Source organism: Primulina tabacum, chromosome 5 (genome assembly GCF_025594145.1).
Source record: "Primulina tabacum isolate GXHZ01 chromosome 5, ASM2559414v2, whole genome shotgun sequence".
Lineage (NCBI taxonomy): Eukaryota > Viridiplantae > Streptophyta > Magnoliopsida > Lamiales > Gesneriaceae > Primulina > Primulina tabacum.
The window spans coordinates 38336028-38354899 of NC_134554.1; the positions used below are offsets into that span (position 1 = coordinate 38336028).

An 18872-nucleotide genomic window follows, 5' to 3' on the forward strand; every position below is an offset into this window, starting at 1 on the left:
AAGGAAACGTAAACGTGAACGGTGAGATTGCGGCAGAGCTTTGTTACTAGAGGGCGAAGAGCTTCGAGAATACGGTGCTGCTAGAGAGGATTTCGAGAATTTGGATGTGCAAGTTTCGAATGAGGAGCCTTCCTTTTTATAGGCACGAATAATCTGCTACAAGGTAAGCTCTGAAGTCGCTCCACGAATGACGCTGCGTTGATGGCTCCACGAATGACGCTGATGGCTTAATCAATGGGTGATTGCACTAACCTTTCCCGGATGAATGTGGCCACTTTTTGGTTCAAGGATGCTCGCTCGAGATTTATGCTGAAATGGAGTGATTTTGGCTGTATGAGTTCCTCCACAATTGATGCACTTCCATAGTGCATGGTCTTCACAATAAAAATCTCAGCATCATCTTGCAAAGCTGCCTGAAGCAAGAGAATATAAATTGGTTCCTCAGGTAGTTGCAGAGCTCATGCATGAAAATGAATTATATATGTAAATTCATTTTAATAAAGGGTATTTCGAATTTCTTTACATATGTATTTCCTTGTTTTAATTTTACAGCCTTGAGTTTGGATTGGCGATGCATGTTTGGATTCTGTGATTCAAAGAGATGACAACAAAGAAAAATTTTGAAGCACCATGTTCGTATAATTTCTTTGTGAACTCTGGTTTCACCGCAGTGCTTACAAGTCACGTTGATGGTGAATCAATTTAAATCTTGTTTGCTATTTGTACTTCAGTTTTCTTCGAGATGATATCATCGTTATTTATAATTAAGATCGAGGTTTTAATGCTGATATAAACCATAGCTGTGTGTGTGTGTGTATATATATGTATATGTATATATATATATACTGACATGTTCTGAAATATACCAAATACAAAACATGATCCACATATATAAAACCACAACACAGTGTCTTAACTTTGGTTGTGCAAAAGGTTGCACAGTCCAATTATGTACTTCCACAGAATATTACCATTACATGAACAGATTACAAGATAATTCATCCATGCAATTCTTTTATTCATCATTCTTCACATATAAACTGCATTATTTGAGAATATCTTGGGCTGGCTTTGTTAATTTAGTTTTGAGTTTCGTCTTCAACAAAGTCAGGATCCACAGCTTGCCCGGCGTAGCTGCAGCACCTGCAACCCCCACCGTATCTACCTCCGCCGCAGCAGCCATAGCGGCAGCGTCCACCTCGGCCGCCTCCATATCCACCGCGACCACCGCCTCCATATCCACCTCGGCCGCCACGGCCGCCTCCATACCCACCTCGTCCTCCTCCGTATCCACCTCGGCCGCGTCCATATCCACCTCCATATTGATCTCCAACTTCAGTTTCCTCCGTTTCCTGGCCTGTATAAATTACCATGATTAGTCCGTAATTCACTACAAGAATTAATAATGACTCTGGATTTTTTATTGGTAGTGTAATTTAATTGTGAATTGGTACGAATGGAACTCATCCATATAAACACGACATAAAATAATTTTCATGCATCTCTTAATCGCAAAATTTGTTAATATTCATACATGTAAACAGGACATAAACTAATGCTGTCCTAAAACAAATGAGGGTTTACAATATATTTTTCATTCCCTAGTATATATTTTCGATGTGTCAAAATGGTTCTTGATTTATGAACTTTAGATACTTTTGGTTCTCAAACAGATACCCAATTTCGAAAAAGAAATTGTGCAGATTCATCTTTACCTGAATGATAAAAAAACACCTAAAATTCGTAAACCGTAATGCTTAGTTGTCTATATTCGTAGTCGATAAAATGCTTACTTGCTTCAACAGAGTTGGTGGTCTCGGCCAACTCTCTCGCGGCCACCTCAGAGGAAATGAGGAGAGCCATGGCTACCAAAAAGCCAAGAAAGACAAGTGCTTTGTAACCCATATCGAATTTTGATGTATTTGTTTTGGTTTGGGATGGGATTATATGGTGAATATGTCTCCTATTTATAGACATGTGAGGCACAAGATTTTTGGGTATAATTGTAAAAATATTAGATTTTATGAGATGTGGCGCGTAGGCCCATAATGTAGTTGGCTGTTGGAAACTGCCTTTAATGCGTATGAAGACACAGTCCATCTTATATATCTTTGATTACTTGAGTGTTACAGGTTTGAAATAAGCAAGTTCATATATATGCAATAATTTAGCTGTTTAGGCACTTTGTCATATAGTTAGTGTTTTATTTTTCTTATAGTGATCATATAATTTAATTAGAATCTCGTAAGTACAAGCTAATAAATTTTCACTCATTAATGACGGATTCGAAAAATAAATTTGATTTCTTATTCGAAATTATTAAATTCGAGTCAAATAAAAAATGTTTAAACTTATTTTCATGAATCGATCCCATGCAAATTATTTTTTCAGATAGTTCGAGAACCACTTACGAGCTTTAATATTTTATTAATGTATATTATTATGTAATAAACAATAATGCATCAAACCCTTTAGAGTAACTAATTAAATTGGTCATTTTAATAGACGGATAAAAAGCTCCCTTTCTTCATCAATATTTATTGTTATAAGAATATTACCTAAATAATTTGTTAATAACAATTAATTACTAAAATATTTAAAAATAATTAATTTTGCTAAAAATCTATGCTTGCAAATTATTGCGTGTGTGAGTTGTTAGTAATATAATTATATATTAAATATATAGATATCGAGCATTTTGAATATAAACTTTCAAGCAATAGTTTGAATAACTAGAGAACAAGTTCAAATATTTCGAGCTTGAATATATATTGTTACGTTCCGAGACTGAGGCTAGTTGACACCAACATTGCTTTACAACCACACAATTGAAAACAACAAAAGTCGTAGTACAATATAAATCAAAAACTAGTTTATTACTCATAATCAATCATAAAATTGTCTTTACAACGTAGATTCTTAAAACGATAAAATATGCGGAAACATTTACAACGGGAAATAAAATACTTAAATAAGCGAAAATAAAATAAATTTCTTGATTCATCTTATTATTAGGACCAAAACTGGTCTTGTTAAGTTTCCTCGATTTTCTCTTCTGACTTATTTTAGAAATGTAGAGTAAGGGGTGAGTGATATGGTCATCACTAAGTAAATAGAGGTCATTCGAGCACATACATAACAAATACACATTATCTTCGAAAAAGCAGCATATCATGCATTACATATTTCATATAACATATCATAAGCATATACGTAAACATAATTTGGCCTAGGCACTCAGATTCATCTACTTTCCATGGTCTACTGATATCGATCCCAAATTTTTACTACTCTAAGGGGGCGATGTCGTATAACGATCACAATCCCATCGTGTAAGGGCCATAAACATATCTCATATTGGGATTCTCACACATATCCAGTTGAATCTTCACATTGTCAAAACATAAAATGTACGATAATCGTATCAAGAAGGGGTAGAAACAGAATAACGGTGAAAAACAAAATAATTTTTACACAACATATTTCAAAACAAGCCCATTTACCTCATATCTGGATGCTAAAAACGCGAAGGGCGCTGCTTCTTGGCTTGGATTTTCGAATGCTCCTTAGATCTGGACTGCATCAGAGCTTCGCTACTCGACAGATCTTTGAGTGCAAAAATTCGAAAATTCAGCAGCACTTGGAGATCAACTTTTCGAAAATATGGAATGGTGTAAATTTTGAATGACCTTGTGTGGTATTAATAGGGGTGAGGTGAAAATCTTATCATAATTGGGATGATATTCCTTCCAAAATTTTTATATGCTCCTTCCATAAATTACGAGATGTTTTTCATAATTTCAATATGCTTCCTTGTTGAGAAAAACTGTATTGTATGTAATATTTTCTTCCAAATTTGGTTGATATCTCAGCCTTAATTTTTGAAATAAATATATGTCTTGCACTGGGTTTCGAATTCTATATATTTATTGGATTGAAATTTAAAATATCATGTATTACTTATTATTTTTATATTTATTATTTTTACAATAATACAATAACTCGAAAATAAATTCTTGTACATGTATTTAAATAAATAATTACATGCCCAAAAATTTGGGTTCTCACATATATTATTCGAGCATAATTCAGACTTTAAAATTTTCTTCATATTCGAATTGATTTATTTCGATTCGATTCGTTTACATATCTAAATATAACAACAATTGTAGCAAAAACCTTTCATGTACAAATGAATGTAGTGAAGTATAAATTGTTGATTATTTTGCTTGATATGAAATCGAGCTTTTGGGACATGTGGATTAAATATAGTAATATGCCTATGAATGTCGAAGGGTTGAAAACCTCTATGATGCAAAAATTAAACATATTTCATTAAATTGTTTTAGAAAAAAATTACAATTTTAGTTCAATAATGATACCCCATGGATGGGCCCACTACCCTTGGCCCATCCCTAGCCCAAATGGAAGACAGGCCCATCAAAGGTCCATGTATTCTCCTATAAATATCAGGTTTGAGTGTTCAGTTGATTTATTCACTATATTGTTTTTCAGCAGCACCCTTAGCTACTCTCCACTTATACCCTCAGTCTCTGACTTGAGCTTCGGAGGGGCTACACCAGGACACCCTACTGACCCCCTTCTAACGGTCTTATTTGTGATTTCAGGCTCGAGACAATTTTAAAACCTGCGTCTGGACTAGTGACACTTGTTGGAATCGGACCCTAAATTTTCCTTGAGTATCACTTGGAGCCTTCTGTGGGAACATTTGAGTTGAGACATAGAGATGGTAGGGAGGATACGGAGCAGAAGAGTTAACTCGGCATCATCGCGTCCTCAGATGGGACCCGAACAGTCTCATATTGAAGCGAGGCAGGAATAGCTACGTCTTGAGACGAGGCAGGAACAACCCCGTCAGGAGACAAGAATTGAACAACCTCGTCACGAGACCAGGGCCGAGCAACCACGTCCCAATGAGAATGTGTGGAACTTGACCCTGGAATAGTTGGGCCAATTTATTACTCAGACAGTGGATGAGGCTATGAAGATGAACCTAGAATCTATGTTTGCTGAGGAACATGCCACTCTCCAGGAGCGAGAGAAAAATGCCGAAGGCCACCAAAGCAGGGTTGAAGAGACGCAACCCCTCCAAAGTGGGGAAATTAATGAGATGAGAGAGATATGCAAGGAAATACGGATGTTGAGACAACAGTTGGAAGCAGAGCGCCGGCCCCCAAGAGAGGAAGTCCTTTTTCACTGGCCATTTTGGAAGAAGGGTTTCCTCTAAATTTCCGACGGTCAAACATGGGAGAAGGTTGGAAAACTTTGAAATATCTAGAGATGCGGAACTACCCCAGGATCTTGTCCTCAGTTTTGGGACCGGAGGACCTCCGAGGCGTTGTGGCTCCACATAACGATGCCTTGGTAATGACGGCCACCTTGCCAATTACGCTGTGGCACGAATCTTTATTGACAATGGAAGCTCTGTGAATATCTTGTTCAAGAGCACTATGGATCAAATGAATGTGGAGGGATTTGAGTTTGAGCCGATCTCTACTCCTCTATATGGGTTTGTAGGACATGCCATCCCGCTACTGGGTTAGATTGTCCTTCCTCTATCTTTGGGACATGAGCCTCGGCAGGTAACAAAGATGACAACATTTACCTTGGTGGACACCCCATCAGCGTACAATGGGATTCTGGGGCGACCAGCCCTAAAGGATTTCAGAGCTGTAGCGTCCACATATCATCAGAAGCTGAAGTTTCCTGTAGGGAAAGGGGTTGGAGTCTTGTGCGGGGACCATAAGGTCACGCGTCGGTGTTATGAAGGAATAGTGAAGGAAGAGGGAAAGAGGGCACATGTGGAGGTGAATATGATTAGAAGGGGGAGGAGCGGGTTGTCCGTGGTGAGGAGGGAGGTTCAGGAGGTGATGGATGAAGAGCCGGAGGTCATAGCGCTAAGACCCGAAAAGAAGATGTTTAGAATAGCCCCTGACCTTGACCCAAGTGTTAGGGATAAACTCATTACTTGCTTACAGGACAATTTCAGCGTGTTCGCTTGGTCAACTCAAGAGCTCACTGAGACGGCCCCGGACGTGGCGGAGCATCGGTTGAACATCTTGCCGAATGCCCGCCCAGTAAAAAGAAGAAAAAACACTTCAAGCCTGAGAAAGATAAAGTTATACGAAAAGAGGTAGGTGAATTCCTTGAGGCTAGGCACATTCGGGAAGTGCAATTTCCGACTTGGCTATCGAATGTCATCCTAGTCCCAAAGAGTTCAGGGAAGTAGAGGATGTGTGTAGACTTCAGAGACCTCAACAAGGCATGTCCTAAAGATTGCTATCCTTTGCCTCGGATAGATCAATTGGTGGACTCCACAGCTGGACACCAATATATGTGCATGTTGGATGCTTATCAGAGGTACCACCAAATCCCCTTGGCTGTGGAGGACCAAGATAAAATGAGTTTTATCATTTCTGAAGGGACTTTTTGTTATGTGGTCATGCCATTCGAATTCAAAAATGCCGGAGCCACGTATCAACGATTGATGGATAGAGTCTTTTATGAGCAGGTGGGAAGGAATGTCGAAGTGTACGTGGACGACATCATGGTAAAGTCAAGGGATTCCACCCAGCTCATACCTGATTTAGTGGAGACCTTTTCCACCCTCAGGTCCTATGGGCTAAAGTTGAACCCTCAGAAGTGTATCTTTGGGGTGAGGAGTGGGAAGTTTCTGGGTTATATGGTGACAGAGAGGGGGATTGAGGCTAACCCCGAGAAAGTTCGAGCTATTCGAGATATGGCTCCTCCACGAGGACCCAATGATGTGCAAAAGTTAGTAGGGAGGATTGCTGCGCTGGCGAGGTTTATCTCGAGATCTGCTCACAGAAGCTTACCGTTCTTCCGGACTTTGCGAAAGGCGAAAAAATTTGAATGGAATCCGGATTGTGAGAAAGCTTTTGGAGATTTGAAAAAGTATCTTGCTGAGCTCCCAGTCCTGGCCAAACCGGTAGCAGACGAGGCTTTGTGGGTATATTTATCTGCCACCGAGAGAGCTGTGAGTTCGGTCCTGGTCAAGCTAGAGGGATCGACTCAACAGCCAGTCTGTTATGTTTTATATGCACTCAAAGGGGTGGAGATAAGATACTCAGAGTTGGAAAAATTGGCTTTGGCCTTAGTGATGATAGCGAGACATTTGAGACCCTACTTCCTATCTCATCCAATTGTGGTGCTCACCAACAGTCCATTGGGGAGGATCTTAACTCATTCAGATATGTCTGGAAGTGGACTACTGAGCTGGGAGTATACGACATCCAGTATGAGCCGAGAAAAGCTATTAAAGCGCAATAATTAGCCGATTTTCTGGCCGAGACCGTGCATCAGGAGAATGAGGACCCTTGGAAACTGTGTGTGAATGGTTCCTCGTCGAAGGATGGCAATGGGGTGGGAGTAGTACTGATTTTGCCAGCTGGGGAGGAGGTGAAGTTAGCAGTAAGGTTGGACTTTCGAACATCCAAAAATGAGGCAGAGTATGAGGCTATGTTGGCAGGACTTTGAGCAGCCAGAAACGTGGGAGCTACCCGGGTACTTGTTTTTTCTAACTCACAGCTGGTAGCACAGCAGATGAAGGGAATATATGATATGAAAGATGAAAAACTTATTGAATATGCTCAAGAAGTAGACAGAGTCAGAGAGAAATTCACAGAGATTACGTTCGAACAGATTACCATGAAAGAAAATGAAAAGGCGGACACTTTAGCCAAAATGGCCGGAAAAATGGGAAGTTGGAAATGTAAGGTCCATGAATTTAATTCACGTACCTGACTGCATGCGATCTAGGATTTTATTTTAAATTATGTGTTTAATTATTTTTATGCATTTTATGCAATTTCACGCATGATAGGATTTAATTCATGAAATTTTAGAAATGCATGCATTAGGGTTTTCTAAGTGCATTTTACGCTTGAACGAGGTACGGAGACCGGAGAATTTTCAGGAAAATTATTCTTATTACACGATTTATTTTTATAAATTAATATAAGGTGTTTTTAAGTTGAATTTTCAAAAATGGGATTTTATTTGGGTATTTTTACCCGCAGGATGTTATTTTTAACGATACCTGAATTTTATCGAATCACGGAACTTTTTTGGCTTCGGCTATTATTTTTAAAAACTTTCCAACACAAAATATTTTTCGGGAATGCGTTTGGATTTAATGGGCATACTTTTAAGCTTAATGGACTTAAAACCCTTTTAAAAGTTTTAAAATGCAAATTTTGGCCCATTAACTAATCTTATCTATATAAATAAGCTACTAAGCACAATTTTGCATTTTTCTCTCAGGTTCAGAGCTTTTCATTGAGGAAAACTTTGGTGGTCACGTAACCTTGCAAAGACAAACTTGTTCCGGGTCCCTTGTCACGTTCTTGCACTCCAAAACATCACAAGGCGCGCTTGTAACCTTTTTCTGCATCATCCACGTTATATTATTGATGTGTATGTGTTTATGCATGTAAAACTCTCGATCCAGGTATGTGTAGGGAGGATTAGTGATTTTTTCATGGGTTTCTGGCATTCTTACAATTACTGCTCACGTTCTTTTTGTTTGAGATGCAAGGGGCTGCGGCTCAGGGCTATTCAGAGGCTAAGGGTTGTGTCATAATGGAACATTGGAGTGAAACTGATCGGTGTTGTTGTAGGGGGCGAGATCGAGGGAGTATGGCTTGGTTTCGTTCGGTAGGGGCTGCGGTCGGGCTGGGGATGGAAAGGTTAGTGTGAGGGCTGAAACGAGGCCAAGACCAGACCCTGGTGGGTCTGAGTCACAGTCTTGGAAGAGGCCACAGCCGCTGGGACCATCGACAAGTCGGCTGCATGCCTTGTGGAGTGGGAGTTTGGGTGGTGTGTGGAGAGGGTTGTTCGCATTAGTGGCTTGTTAAGGCTGCATGGGGCGGTTACCATGACTTATGTGGGTTCAGTAGGGCCTGGTCTAGATCCATGACAGGCTAGTTCAGGGCTGGTGCTTTGGGGTTGAGTAGTGAGCGTGAGTTTGAGTTTAAGGGGCGCGCGAAGGGGCGAAATAAGAGAGGGCCGAACCTTGGGAAATTTTTGGAAATTTTAGACATAAGATTTTAGGCCCATATTAGTATTTTAGGATCTTTTATGTGTTTTTAAGGTGTGATAAAAATTTGGAAAAGTTTTGGTTAAGTTTCGATTCGATTCGGGTTAAAACCGGGACCTCAGTCCAAGTTTTAAAACGAATCAGTTAAGTTCTGATTTTGGCTCGAGTTTACATCTAGGGATACTTTTAAAAAATGTTTTGGGACATTTTAAGGAGTTTAGTAAGCTTCGGGTCAATTTTAGAGGTTCAGGGTTAAAACGAGAATTTTTGGGTTTCCAGGGGAAAAATGGTCATTTTGCACCCGAGGTGAGATTTTGGTCCTGGCAGCGCCCTGAGCACAAATTATGATTTTTTAAATGATTATGCATCATGTTTACGATTTTTATGCTATTAGGATAATTATGATGCATGCTTGGTTTAAATGGAAAAAAATTACGTATACGCATGCTTTTATTTAAGTGATGAATGACACGATGACATGTAAGGCTGGGACTCAGTGGGCGGGTAATGCTGTCGCTGATGATCCTCGTCGCCGGGTACCGCGGTTACGCGTAGATGGATCTATCGACTGACATGAAGATACGAAAGTCACAGCTAATAAACGGAATTCAAATTAAGAAATTTAACACGTATATGCTGATATGATTATGCATGCTACAATTTTTATCATGTTTTGACAGGTCACGATTATGCATACGCTTTTACCACGAACATGAAATGTATGTTGATTATGCTATTTTTCACTGCTGTGTGTCTGTATATGTACTCGTTATTACTGGTACATGTGTGTTGAGTCTTTAGACTCACTAGGCGTGTGTGGTGCAGGTGAGCATTTTGAGCAGGAGACAGGAGGTGCTGAACTCTGAGTCAGCGGACCTGGTGGGCGAGACGACTTGAGGGCCTATGATTTTCCACACTTATACGATTTTATGTTTTGGAAAAGATACATTGATTTATACGCTGTTTCATTTTACAGATGATGTTAGGATTTTTACCCGTCTTTACTCCGTATATTTTATTGGTAATTAATGATGATAACTTTTAAATGATGTTTTTAAGTAGGATTGCATGCATGCGATTTATTTAAATGTTATTTTCAAAATGAGAGTTTTTTTAAAAAGAATATTTCCGCATTTTAAAACGAGTAGGTGTTTTAGGAAGACTAGGGATGTGGTATTCCAAGTCGAACTCACACCTCACACGAGTACGCCTGCAGCTGAACATGAGGAGGAGGTTTGGAGGACTGGTATAATTGATTATTTGAAAGAGAGAAAGTTTCCTGATAACCCTCGTGAAGCTCGCAAGTTGAAGACAAAGTGTCACATTATGTGATAGTCGGAGAAGTGTTGTATAGAACGTCTTTTGTAGGGCCGCTTCTTCGATGCTTGAGTTATCAAGAGGCTGATTATGTACTCCGAGAAGTTCACGAGGGATGTTGTGGAAATCATTTGGGGGCTTATGCATTGGCAAGAAAGGTGTTGCTCGTCGGTTATTGTTGGCCCTCAGTGCTGCATGATGCTCAAGAATTAGTGATGTCCTGTGATAGTTGTCAACAGCATGCCTGGTTGCATCTCCGGCCGACCGCGGTGATGAAGGCTATCGCGGACGCCTGCCCTTTTGACCAGTGGGGAATGGATATTGTGGGGCCTTTTCCTATACCTCCTGCTCAGAAGAAGTTCCTATTGGTAGCGGTCGACTATTTTCAAAATGGGTGGAAGCAGAGCCTTTGGCCAGAATCATTGAGAATGACGTCCTGAAGTTCTTGTGGAAGAGTATAGTATGTAGATACGGGGTACCTAGGAGACTGATATCCGATAATGGGAGACAGTTCCAAGGGGCCAAGATCCAAGCTTAGTGTAAAGAGATGAAGATCCAACAAGTCTTTACATCTGTAGCTTACCCGCTGAGTAATGGGCAGGTGGAGGTGACTAATCAGACGCTGGTGCAGGGTTTGAAAGTTTGACTTGGAAAAGCTAAGGGCAATTGGGTGGATGAACTCCCAAGTGTCTTATGGACATACCGAACCACTCCGAGAGAAGGAACCAAAGAAACCCTTTCAGTTTGGTCTATGGTAATGAGGCAGTACTCCCGGATGAAATTGGATTTGAATTAGCAAGAGTAATGTTTTATAATGAAGATAATGATACGAGACAGGCGACTGACCTTGATCTTTTGGAAGAGAAGAGGGAGGTTGCAAGCATTCACATGGAAGCTTATAAAAACCGCATTGCACAGTCTTATAATCGGAGGGTCGTTCAGAGAAGCTTTCAGGTAGGCGACTTGGTCCTAAGGAAGGTGCAAGAAGAGCAGAGAGGAAAGTTGGAACCAAAGTGGGAGGGTCCCTTCAAAGTAATCGAGAGGCTGAGCTCTGGAGCCTATTACTTGGAGGATGCACAAGACAAGGCTTCGAAGAGGCCCTGAATTGCTTATCACCTTAGGAAGTATCATTCTTGATTCTATCGTTGATGTATTTCATTTTTTTAATTTTCTCATGTAATCAGTTGGAATTCAAAAAAATCAAATTCTTCTGTTCAGTTCAAGTTTTTCTGTTTAGTTCATGAATGTTGTTGTATTGCGAGAATGATAAGAATTAAATTTTCCTACTAAGACAATCACCTAGTAAAGGAGCAGAGTGAAGGAGAAAAATTAAATTTTCCTACTAAGGCATTGCCTAGTAAAGGTGCAGCGTGCAGGAGAAAAATTAAATTTTCCTACTAAGGCATCGCCTAGTAGAGGAGCAGATTGAAGGAGAAAAATTTTATTTTTCTACTAAGGCATCGCCTAGTAGAGGAGCATATTGCAGGAGAAAAATTTTATTTTCCTACTAAGGCATCGCCTAGTAGAGGAGAAGCGTGCATGAGAAAAATTTTATTTTCCCACTAAGACATCGCCTAGTAGAGGAGAAGCGTGCATGAGAAAAATTTTATTTTCCTACTAAGACATCGTCTAGTAGAGGAGAAGCGTGCAGGAGAAAAGATTAATTTTCATACTATGACATCACCTAGTAGAGGAGAAGCGTGAAGGAGAAAAAATTTATTTTCCTACTAAGGCATCGCCTAGTAGAGGAGAAGAGTGCAGGAGAAAAATTATATTTTCCTACTATGACATCGCCTGGTAGAGGAGAAGCTTACAGGAGAAAAATTTTATTTTCCTACTAAGGCATCGCCTAGTAAAGGAGAAGCGTGCATGAGAAAAATTTTATTTTCCTATTAAGGCATTGCCTAGTAAAGAAGCAGAATGCATGAGAAAAATTAAATTTTCCTACTAAGGTATCTCCTAATAGAGGAGCAGAGTGCAGGGAAAAAATTAAATTTACCTGCTTAAGGTATGCCTAGTAGAAGAGAAGGTGAGTCAGAGATTTTATTTGCCCTAGTGGTTTAATAATATCAGGGATAAACTCGGAAGAAGAAGTAAATTCAAATACAAAATACTCAATGTTACATAAAGCAAGTTCCATACATGCCAAAAGTGTGCAAAAGAAAATAATCAAATATAAGCATCACGAAATCCATAATCGCATAGTAGTACGGAAAGTAAAGCAGCACAGTACGTAACAAATATAGCCCGAGGGCATACATCGTCTGCATAAATGAGAAAATACCATGAGTAAAAGATCATGGTCTAGAGATCAAGAGAGAGACTCGCTACAAAGTCCTCAAGGCTGATGAAGTCAGTGGGAGCGCCGGCTGGAGGGTAGCCTTGAGCCTTGAAGAGGTCGACTGCACCCTCAAAACCAACCTCCAAGTAGTGAAAAGCTCTTAGGCCACAAGTCTCGACGAATTCTTCAGATTTGAGAAAGTTTTCTTTGAAGGACGAGGCTTCGGCAGCATGTTGTGCCTTGGTGTCTTTAAGTTCAGCTTGGGAGTTCTTTAACTCTTCTTTCAGCTTCTGGATCTCTTTAGCTTGGTCCTCTGTCATTAGCTGAAACTCCTGTTTCTTCTTCAAAAGCTCGCCACATCGATCTTGGGACTCCGAAAGCTCCTTAACATGTGTCGCTTTCGCCTCGTCTATGGTCGCCTGGAGTTGTTCGCGAATAACCTCACCTTCACGTAAGTCACGGCGGGCGCGGGACCAGATAATGTCGGCGCGCTCGGCCAACTACCCGAGATACAGCATGCCCTGAATCAATAAGAATAAAGTAAGAGAACAAGAGAAATATCAATCATACATCTAATATTAAGTTGGAAGGAAAAATATACCTCATTAATACTGTTGCATGTCCGACGGGATAAATCAGACCATCCCAATGAACCCAGGAAAGCTGCATCCATGGAGGAGGGGAGCTGAAATAACAGCTTTTGAGCTATGTGAGTGGGGCCCCGACCCACGATACATGACTCCGGGGTATACAAAGGATGTATCGTCGGCCCAGCAGGATGCTCATCGTTTGATCCAGACGCCTCTGGGGACGAGGTGATTGAGATCTCGGAGATCTTGCGCTTCCCTCCCTGTTGGACTGACGGGCCGGGATCAGTAGACGTCTTCTCATTGCCAGATGAAGGATGAGATTCAGCCTGAGGACGTGGGGAGGAGGCTCGCTCCTGGGAGGAGGAGGATGAGCATGCCTTCCTTTTCTTCGCAGGGGTAGGCAAGCCAGCAGGATTCGTCGCAGTGGAAGAGCACGTTCCCTTCATCCCTGTCTTGGCAGCTGGGACAACAAAATTCTGGGGTACTGACGATGAATCCTCGATCTTCTTCTTCGCAATCTAATGGAGAAATAAGACATTCATAACTCTAATACCTGCAAACAAAGACAATGAACCAGATGAGAATATTATCAAGGAACGTGATAAGCAAAAGAAAAATAAGAAAGATGAAATAATAAAAATATCTACCGGCATTATCCTTCAGCTTAATTTTTGCTGGACTTAACCCGATGTGGCACAAGAGATCCTCTGATAAGAGTTGGGGAACACTAAAGCATCGATCTTCTAATAGTCTCATTATGCGCAGATAATCCTTATCTTTCTTGCTCAAGTTAGGAATTGCGATCTGGCTTAGCTCATTCACTCCTAAACTCATGAAAGAAGGAAGACCCGAACTGAGAAAGACCTTAACTCACTTCAAACTGGCTTAGAGCGGACTCGGTTTCTCAAGCGTGGCTAGGGCGTATGCCCATCTCTGGCCTAGTAGGTTGGCGTCTGTGGTTGAAGGAGCGGCTAAGAGGATGATCTTTGCCATTGTTTAACCCTTGGAAAGATTAGGTTTGGTGAAGGTATGGTACCAATCCGTAAAACAAGTCAATCTTTGGGGAAAAGAAGAAATATTTTTTTCAGTCCTTCACATGACTGGGGGGACCATCAAAAAGTTTATGGCTAGACCGAGAGGTCACATAGAAAGATCCTTCTTTCAACTTGGATAAGACCAGAAAGTAGGAGAACATGGTGCAACTTAAAGGAAGGTCTAAGACCCGGAATAACACGACGAAACAACATATCGAGCGGAATGCATTGGGAGTGAGTAAACCTAGATGTACCTTATAGTAGTTGCTAAACTCCCGAAGGATGTCACATAAGGGAAAACGAAGACCGGCATCGAGATGGTGCTGAAAGAAAGTATAGCAGTCCTTGGGGGCTAGGTAGGGTCGGTCCTCAGGGGTTGGAATGATGATCTACTGGGAGGAAGGAATATGCCACAAAGTCTTAAGTTTTAACTCGCTATTATGAGGGATGTGGGACAACAAGTGACCGTACCATAAGTTATCTGCGTTCGATATATTCATCTGTTGGGTCACATGACGAACTTCTTTACCAGGGCGACTGTGGGTGGTGACTTCATCCTCATGAGAATCAAGGGTGAATTCAGGATCTTCTACGGAATTCCTACTCTTGCTAGACCCGTTAGATCTCTCAGAACCACTCGAAGAACTAGACTCGGAAGTGGAAGAAGACATAACTATTAAGGGTAATCAAACAAGTAAAGGAGAGAACTGATCCGGATGAGACGTGGAAAATATCCGAGAAATGGGACCGCACAAACGAGCCGGTGACGAGCACAGGGTCGTCCGAATGAAATGCACTAGGGTGTACGTGCGGACACAGGCGCGCGGTGGCAAGGGCGAGTGCTCGAGGGCATGCAGGCGTGCGTGCGGCAGCAGGGGTGAGCGCTCGAGGTTGTGTAAGCGTGCGGGCGGTAGGCGAGGCAAGGGCGTGCTGCGAGACAAGCGTTCGGGCCAGGGCGTGCGCGTGGCGGCAGGGGAAAGCGCTCAAGGGCGTGTAGGCATACGGGCGGTAGGCAAGGCGAGGGCGTGTGGTGAGACAGGCGCTCGGGCGAGGGCGAGGGCGGCAAGGGGAAGAGGAGATAGGCGCACTCGACGAGGACGAGGGCGCGCTCGGCGAGGGCGAGAGGCTGTGGGCGAGGCTGGAGCGCTGGAGCGAGGGGCGAGGCTACTGGCGTGGACGAGGCGCGATGGGGCTAGGGTGCGCAAGGGCGCGAGGGGAGATGGGGTGAGGGGAGGGGCGAGAAGGGAGGCGTGCGGGCGTGGCTAGGCGTTGGGAGATGGGGTGAGGGCGTGTGCGGGGCGAGGGGCGAGAAGGGAGACGTGCGGGCGAGGCTAGGCGCTGGCGAGAAAGGGCGAGGGCTCGATTGCATGGAGGGAGCGGCGAGGCTAGTGTGCAGGGCGAGGGGACGAGGGCTTTGCGACGTGGGGCGAGGGGCGAGGGGAGAAAGGGCGAGGGCAGGGCTGCATGGGGCGAGCGACGAGGCTGGTGTGAAAGGAGAGGGGGCAAGGGCTCGGCGGCGTCGGGCGAGCGACGAGACTGGTGCAGGGCGAGGGTTCGGTGGGTGAGGTGCGAGCTAGCGTACGGGCGAGTCGATGTATGAGAAAGGGCGAGGAATTGTGGGGGAGAAGTGATAATGAAGTAAGGAGATGACCTCTATTTATAGGGGAAGCCAGACCAAATCTTTCCATTCAGGATAGAATTGCAACATAATTTGTTTCCAAATTTATGGTGACAAATGGGCAGCAAGGGAAGAATGCACAACTCGTACCCGATAAACCGAGGACAACACAATTAATCGAACTTTGAACCTACGATTAAGTTCGATTCGGGAAGAGGAGATTGGTGCTACCCCATGGATGGGCCCACTACCCTTGGGCCTTGGCCCATCCCTAGCCCAAATGGAAGGCAGGCCCATCAAGGGCCCATGTATTCTCCTATAAATATCAGGTTTGAGTGTTCAGTTGATTCATTCACTATATTGTTTTTCAACAGCACCCTTAGCTGCTCTCCACTTATATCCTCAGTCTCTGACTTGAGCGTCGGAGGGGCTACGCCAGGACACCCTCCTGGCCCCCTTCTAACGGTCTTATTCATGATTTCAGGCTTGAGACAATTTTGAAACCTGCGTCTGGACTAGTGACACTTGTTAGAATCGGACCCTAAATTTCCCGTAAATATCAAGTAAGTTGACTTGTTTTGACTTTATTCTATAATTTATCAATATTTGTTTTTCATTCAATATGTTGGATTTTTTGTTTTTGGTTTTTTATGGCTAGAAGTCTATAACTCATTGAATATTGTTTATTTGATATTAATGTTTTCCAACATATCTTCTGTAACGAGAATAAATACATAATACACAAATAAAAATAAAAATAAAATAAAATAAAGGAGAAAAATAAAGCAAACGTCACCTAATGTCTTTTTACTTTATTTTTATTTAAATAGATTTTTATGTGTATAATATTAGATTTATTCTCGTCATATACGATAATATCAGTGCCAAATTCGGTGGATTTACTGACTTTGGGCGATAAAAAGGACTAAAATAAACCAAGTTGCTGAAAGAAAACCAAACATCGACAAGTTATGAAACTAAAATTTTAAACACGCCTATTTACAAATCTAAAATTTTAATTTTTGCAATGTTTTTGTGTGGCCTATATGAGTTGCATAATGCTCAATCTTTAGATTATATGTATACACTTCGACTCCATTCTTATATATGTGATGATATAAGTTAGAATTCTTAATAACCACCCTTCTTTTTGTAGTGTGTAAACTTTCGAAAAAATGCAATAACATATAAACCATACTAGTTAGGTAACCGCTTTGGGCAAACCTTATACGATAACTAAGAACGTTCGAAAAAATGATGATAGTGAAAATCTTCATAATTGGTCAAAAAATACTCACTCCACGATCTTGGATACTATTTCATGGTACAATTGATGTTTTTATACTTATATAATCAATTATTAATATCTACTTATTGTATATAAAACAAATATTTTAATTTGTTGCTTCGAAAATATGTTAAGTATCAGTTAATTAATATGAATCTAGTGGATTTTGATTACTAAAAGGATACGATGAGATACTTTGTCAGCATGGATAGCATGATTTAACATCAATAAACTAACGAAAAAAAATAAAAGAGTCCCTATTTAAACTTTATTAATTTGCCTAAAAATAGTATTGTCTAATTCATTCATAAATAATCTCCTTTTTCTCCAACTCTATTTTTTTGGCAATTTATTATATATATTTTGAGTTAATTATTATATTAATAACTAATAATTTTTTATTTCAACATAAACCCATTATCCTAAAGAAAAATGTTTAATTTTTATATTTTGCAAATCTTTATATGTACGTTATGTCGATGTGGCTTTATCTTGTTTTGCTTAGTTTTCATTGATTAGCTCAATTAATAAAAATAAAATAAATCTGAAAGCAAAATAAACATACAATTCTAACGTAGTTCGATCTCATCGACCTATTTATGGAGATATCCATTTTTCTGGAGAGACAGATAAAATATCCCGACATAGTGGTGTTTGAACATTCACAGGAAAATGTCCTGCTATTAAGCAAATCCACTAAACTTCAATATGGTTACAATTTATTTAAAAAAAAAACTCTATTTTTTTTAATGACGTCTTTATGACGAACACATTATGTAGACTTATTTGGCGATCACCAATCGCCTTTAACCCCGCTTCAATTGTTTTCTTCCAAGAAATTCATCTCATGAGGAATGAATCACGACGCTTTAAACGTGTGTACACCACTAGCAATTAAAACTCTCAAAATCATAATCATATAAGTGGTGTTGTCATAACCTTATCGTAAAAGTTGTCACGATACAAAATGATTAGTATTTTTTTCTCCACCAAAAGTTGTGCACTCAAACTGACAATATCTCATAATTATAAATGTCACGCCCCGAGACCGGGGTTAGTCGACACCGGCGTTGTTCAACAATCACATAATCGCCAAACAACAAGACTCGTAGTTCAATATAAACCAAAACCAGTCTATTTCATAATTAACTCAAAATAATCTTGTCTTACAGTGATAAATTCCAAAATGAAATAAAATGTGCGGAAGCATTGTACAACTTGAATCGAAATTTAGGAAGAACATAAGCGAGAAATCTTCATATCTCGAAACTTTATCACCAACTCCAAAGCATGTCTTATTCATCCTCGTCTACTTGATCTTCATTCTTATCTGGGGATAGATGTAAAGAGTGAGTGTTTTGGGAAACACTCAGCAAGTGGGGGCCGATCGATTACCACAAATACATATAAATATAAATTAAAACCCATATTGAAAACTGATTTTCAAAACGTAATATCTCATATCAGATCAGAATCGGAATCAAAATGCGAAACAGAGATTATCCGACAATTCAGAACAGAACGAATCAGAACAAACGAAAACACTGTTATTCATCTCGTTTTCCGTGGTCAAATTGTCCCTCATATGTTAGTCCTCTAAGGGGTGAGGCCAAAACACAGTTTTATACCCACTGATGGGGGCCATACAGAACACAGTTTTATACC

General features: G+C 40.8%; 4 protein-coding genes across 5 annotated transcripts in view; 2 read left to right on the forward strand and 2 right to left on the reverse strand.

The window, feature by feature from the left end:
* Positions 1 to 870: 870 nt before the first annotated feature.
* Positions 871 to 1958, reverse strand: LOC142547596 (glycine-rich protein-like). Of its 2 annotated transcripts, XM_075655961.1 has the most exons (3): positions 1794 to 1955; positions 1316 to 1357; positions 871 to 1273 (listed from the first exon to the last, which is right to left on the reverse strand). In XM_075655961.1, the coding sequence occupies exons 1-3, from the start codon at positions 1903 to 1905 to the stop codon at positions 1080 to 1082; spliced, it is 348 nt and encodes a 115-aa protein (XP_075512076.1). In that variant the 5' UTR covers positions 1906 to 1955; the 3' UTR covers positions 871 to 1079. The 2 variants fall into 2 exon arrangements, with proteins under 2 accessions (XP_075512076.1, XP_075512075.1); XM_075655960.1 differs by having other exon boundaries at positions 871 to 1357; positions 1794 to 1958.
* Positions 871 to 18872, reverse strand: part of LOC142547598 (glycine-rich protein 3 short isoform-like) — a 38254-nt gene continuing 20252 nt past the window's right edge. Inside the window, exon 3 of the mRNA XM_075655963.1 lies at positions 871 to 1027. The gene's annotated coding sequence lies outside the window, so the exon portion shown is untranslated. The remainder of the gene's footprint in view (positions 1028 to 18872) is intronic.
* On the forward strand, positions 6254 to 10836 carry LOC142544436 (uncharacterized). Its single transcript, XM_075651484.1, has 7 exons — positions 6254 to 7277; positions 7393 to 7457; positions 7570 to 7753; positions 8305 to 8417; positions 8661 to 8872; positions 10228 to 10397; positions 10448 to 10836. The coding sequence occupies exons 1-7, from the start codon at positions 6254 to 6256 to the stop codon at positions 10834 to 10836; spliced, it is 2157 nt and encodes a 718-aa protein (XP_075507599.1).
* Positions 11090 to 11500, forward strand: LOC142544437 (uncharacterized). Its single transcript, XM_075651486.1, has one exon. The coding sequence runs from the start codon at positions 11090 to 11092 to the stop codon at positions 11498 to 11500; it is 411 nt and encodes a 136-aa protein (XP_075507601.1).

What these genes read in the sequence shown, in the direction of transcription:
- LOC142547596 (XM_075655960.1), bottom strand. Translation starts at nt 1,905, where the DNA reads ATGGGTTACAAAGCACTTGTCTTTCTTGGCTTTTTGGTAGCCATGGCT. An exon ending in CACCAACTCTGTTGAAGCAA is followed by an intron (nt 1,358 to 1,793) that starts GTAAGCATTTTA and finishes TAATTTATACAG; the next exon opens with GCCAGGAAACGGAGGAAACT.
- LOC142544436 (XM_075651484.1), top strand. Translation starts at nt 6,254, where the DNA reads ATGTGTGTAGACTTCAGAGACCTCAACAAGGCATGTCCTAAAGATTGC. An exon ending in AAAAATGGGAAGTTGGAAAT is followed by an intron (nt 7,754 to 8,304) that starts GTAAGGTCCATG and finishes TTTTTCTCTCAG; the next exon opens with GTTCAGAGCTTTTCATTGAG. An exon ending in AAACATCACAAGGCGCGCTT is followed by an intron (nt 8,418 to 8,660) that starts GTAACCTTTTTC and finishes GTGTTGTTGTAG; the next exon opens with GGGGCGAGATCGAGGGAGTA.
- LOC142544437 (XM_075651486.1), top strand. Translation starts at nt 11,090, where the DNA reads ATGGACATACCGAACCACTCCGAGAGAAGGAACCAAAGAAACCCTTTC.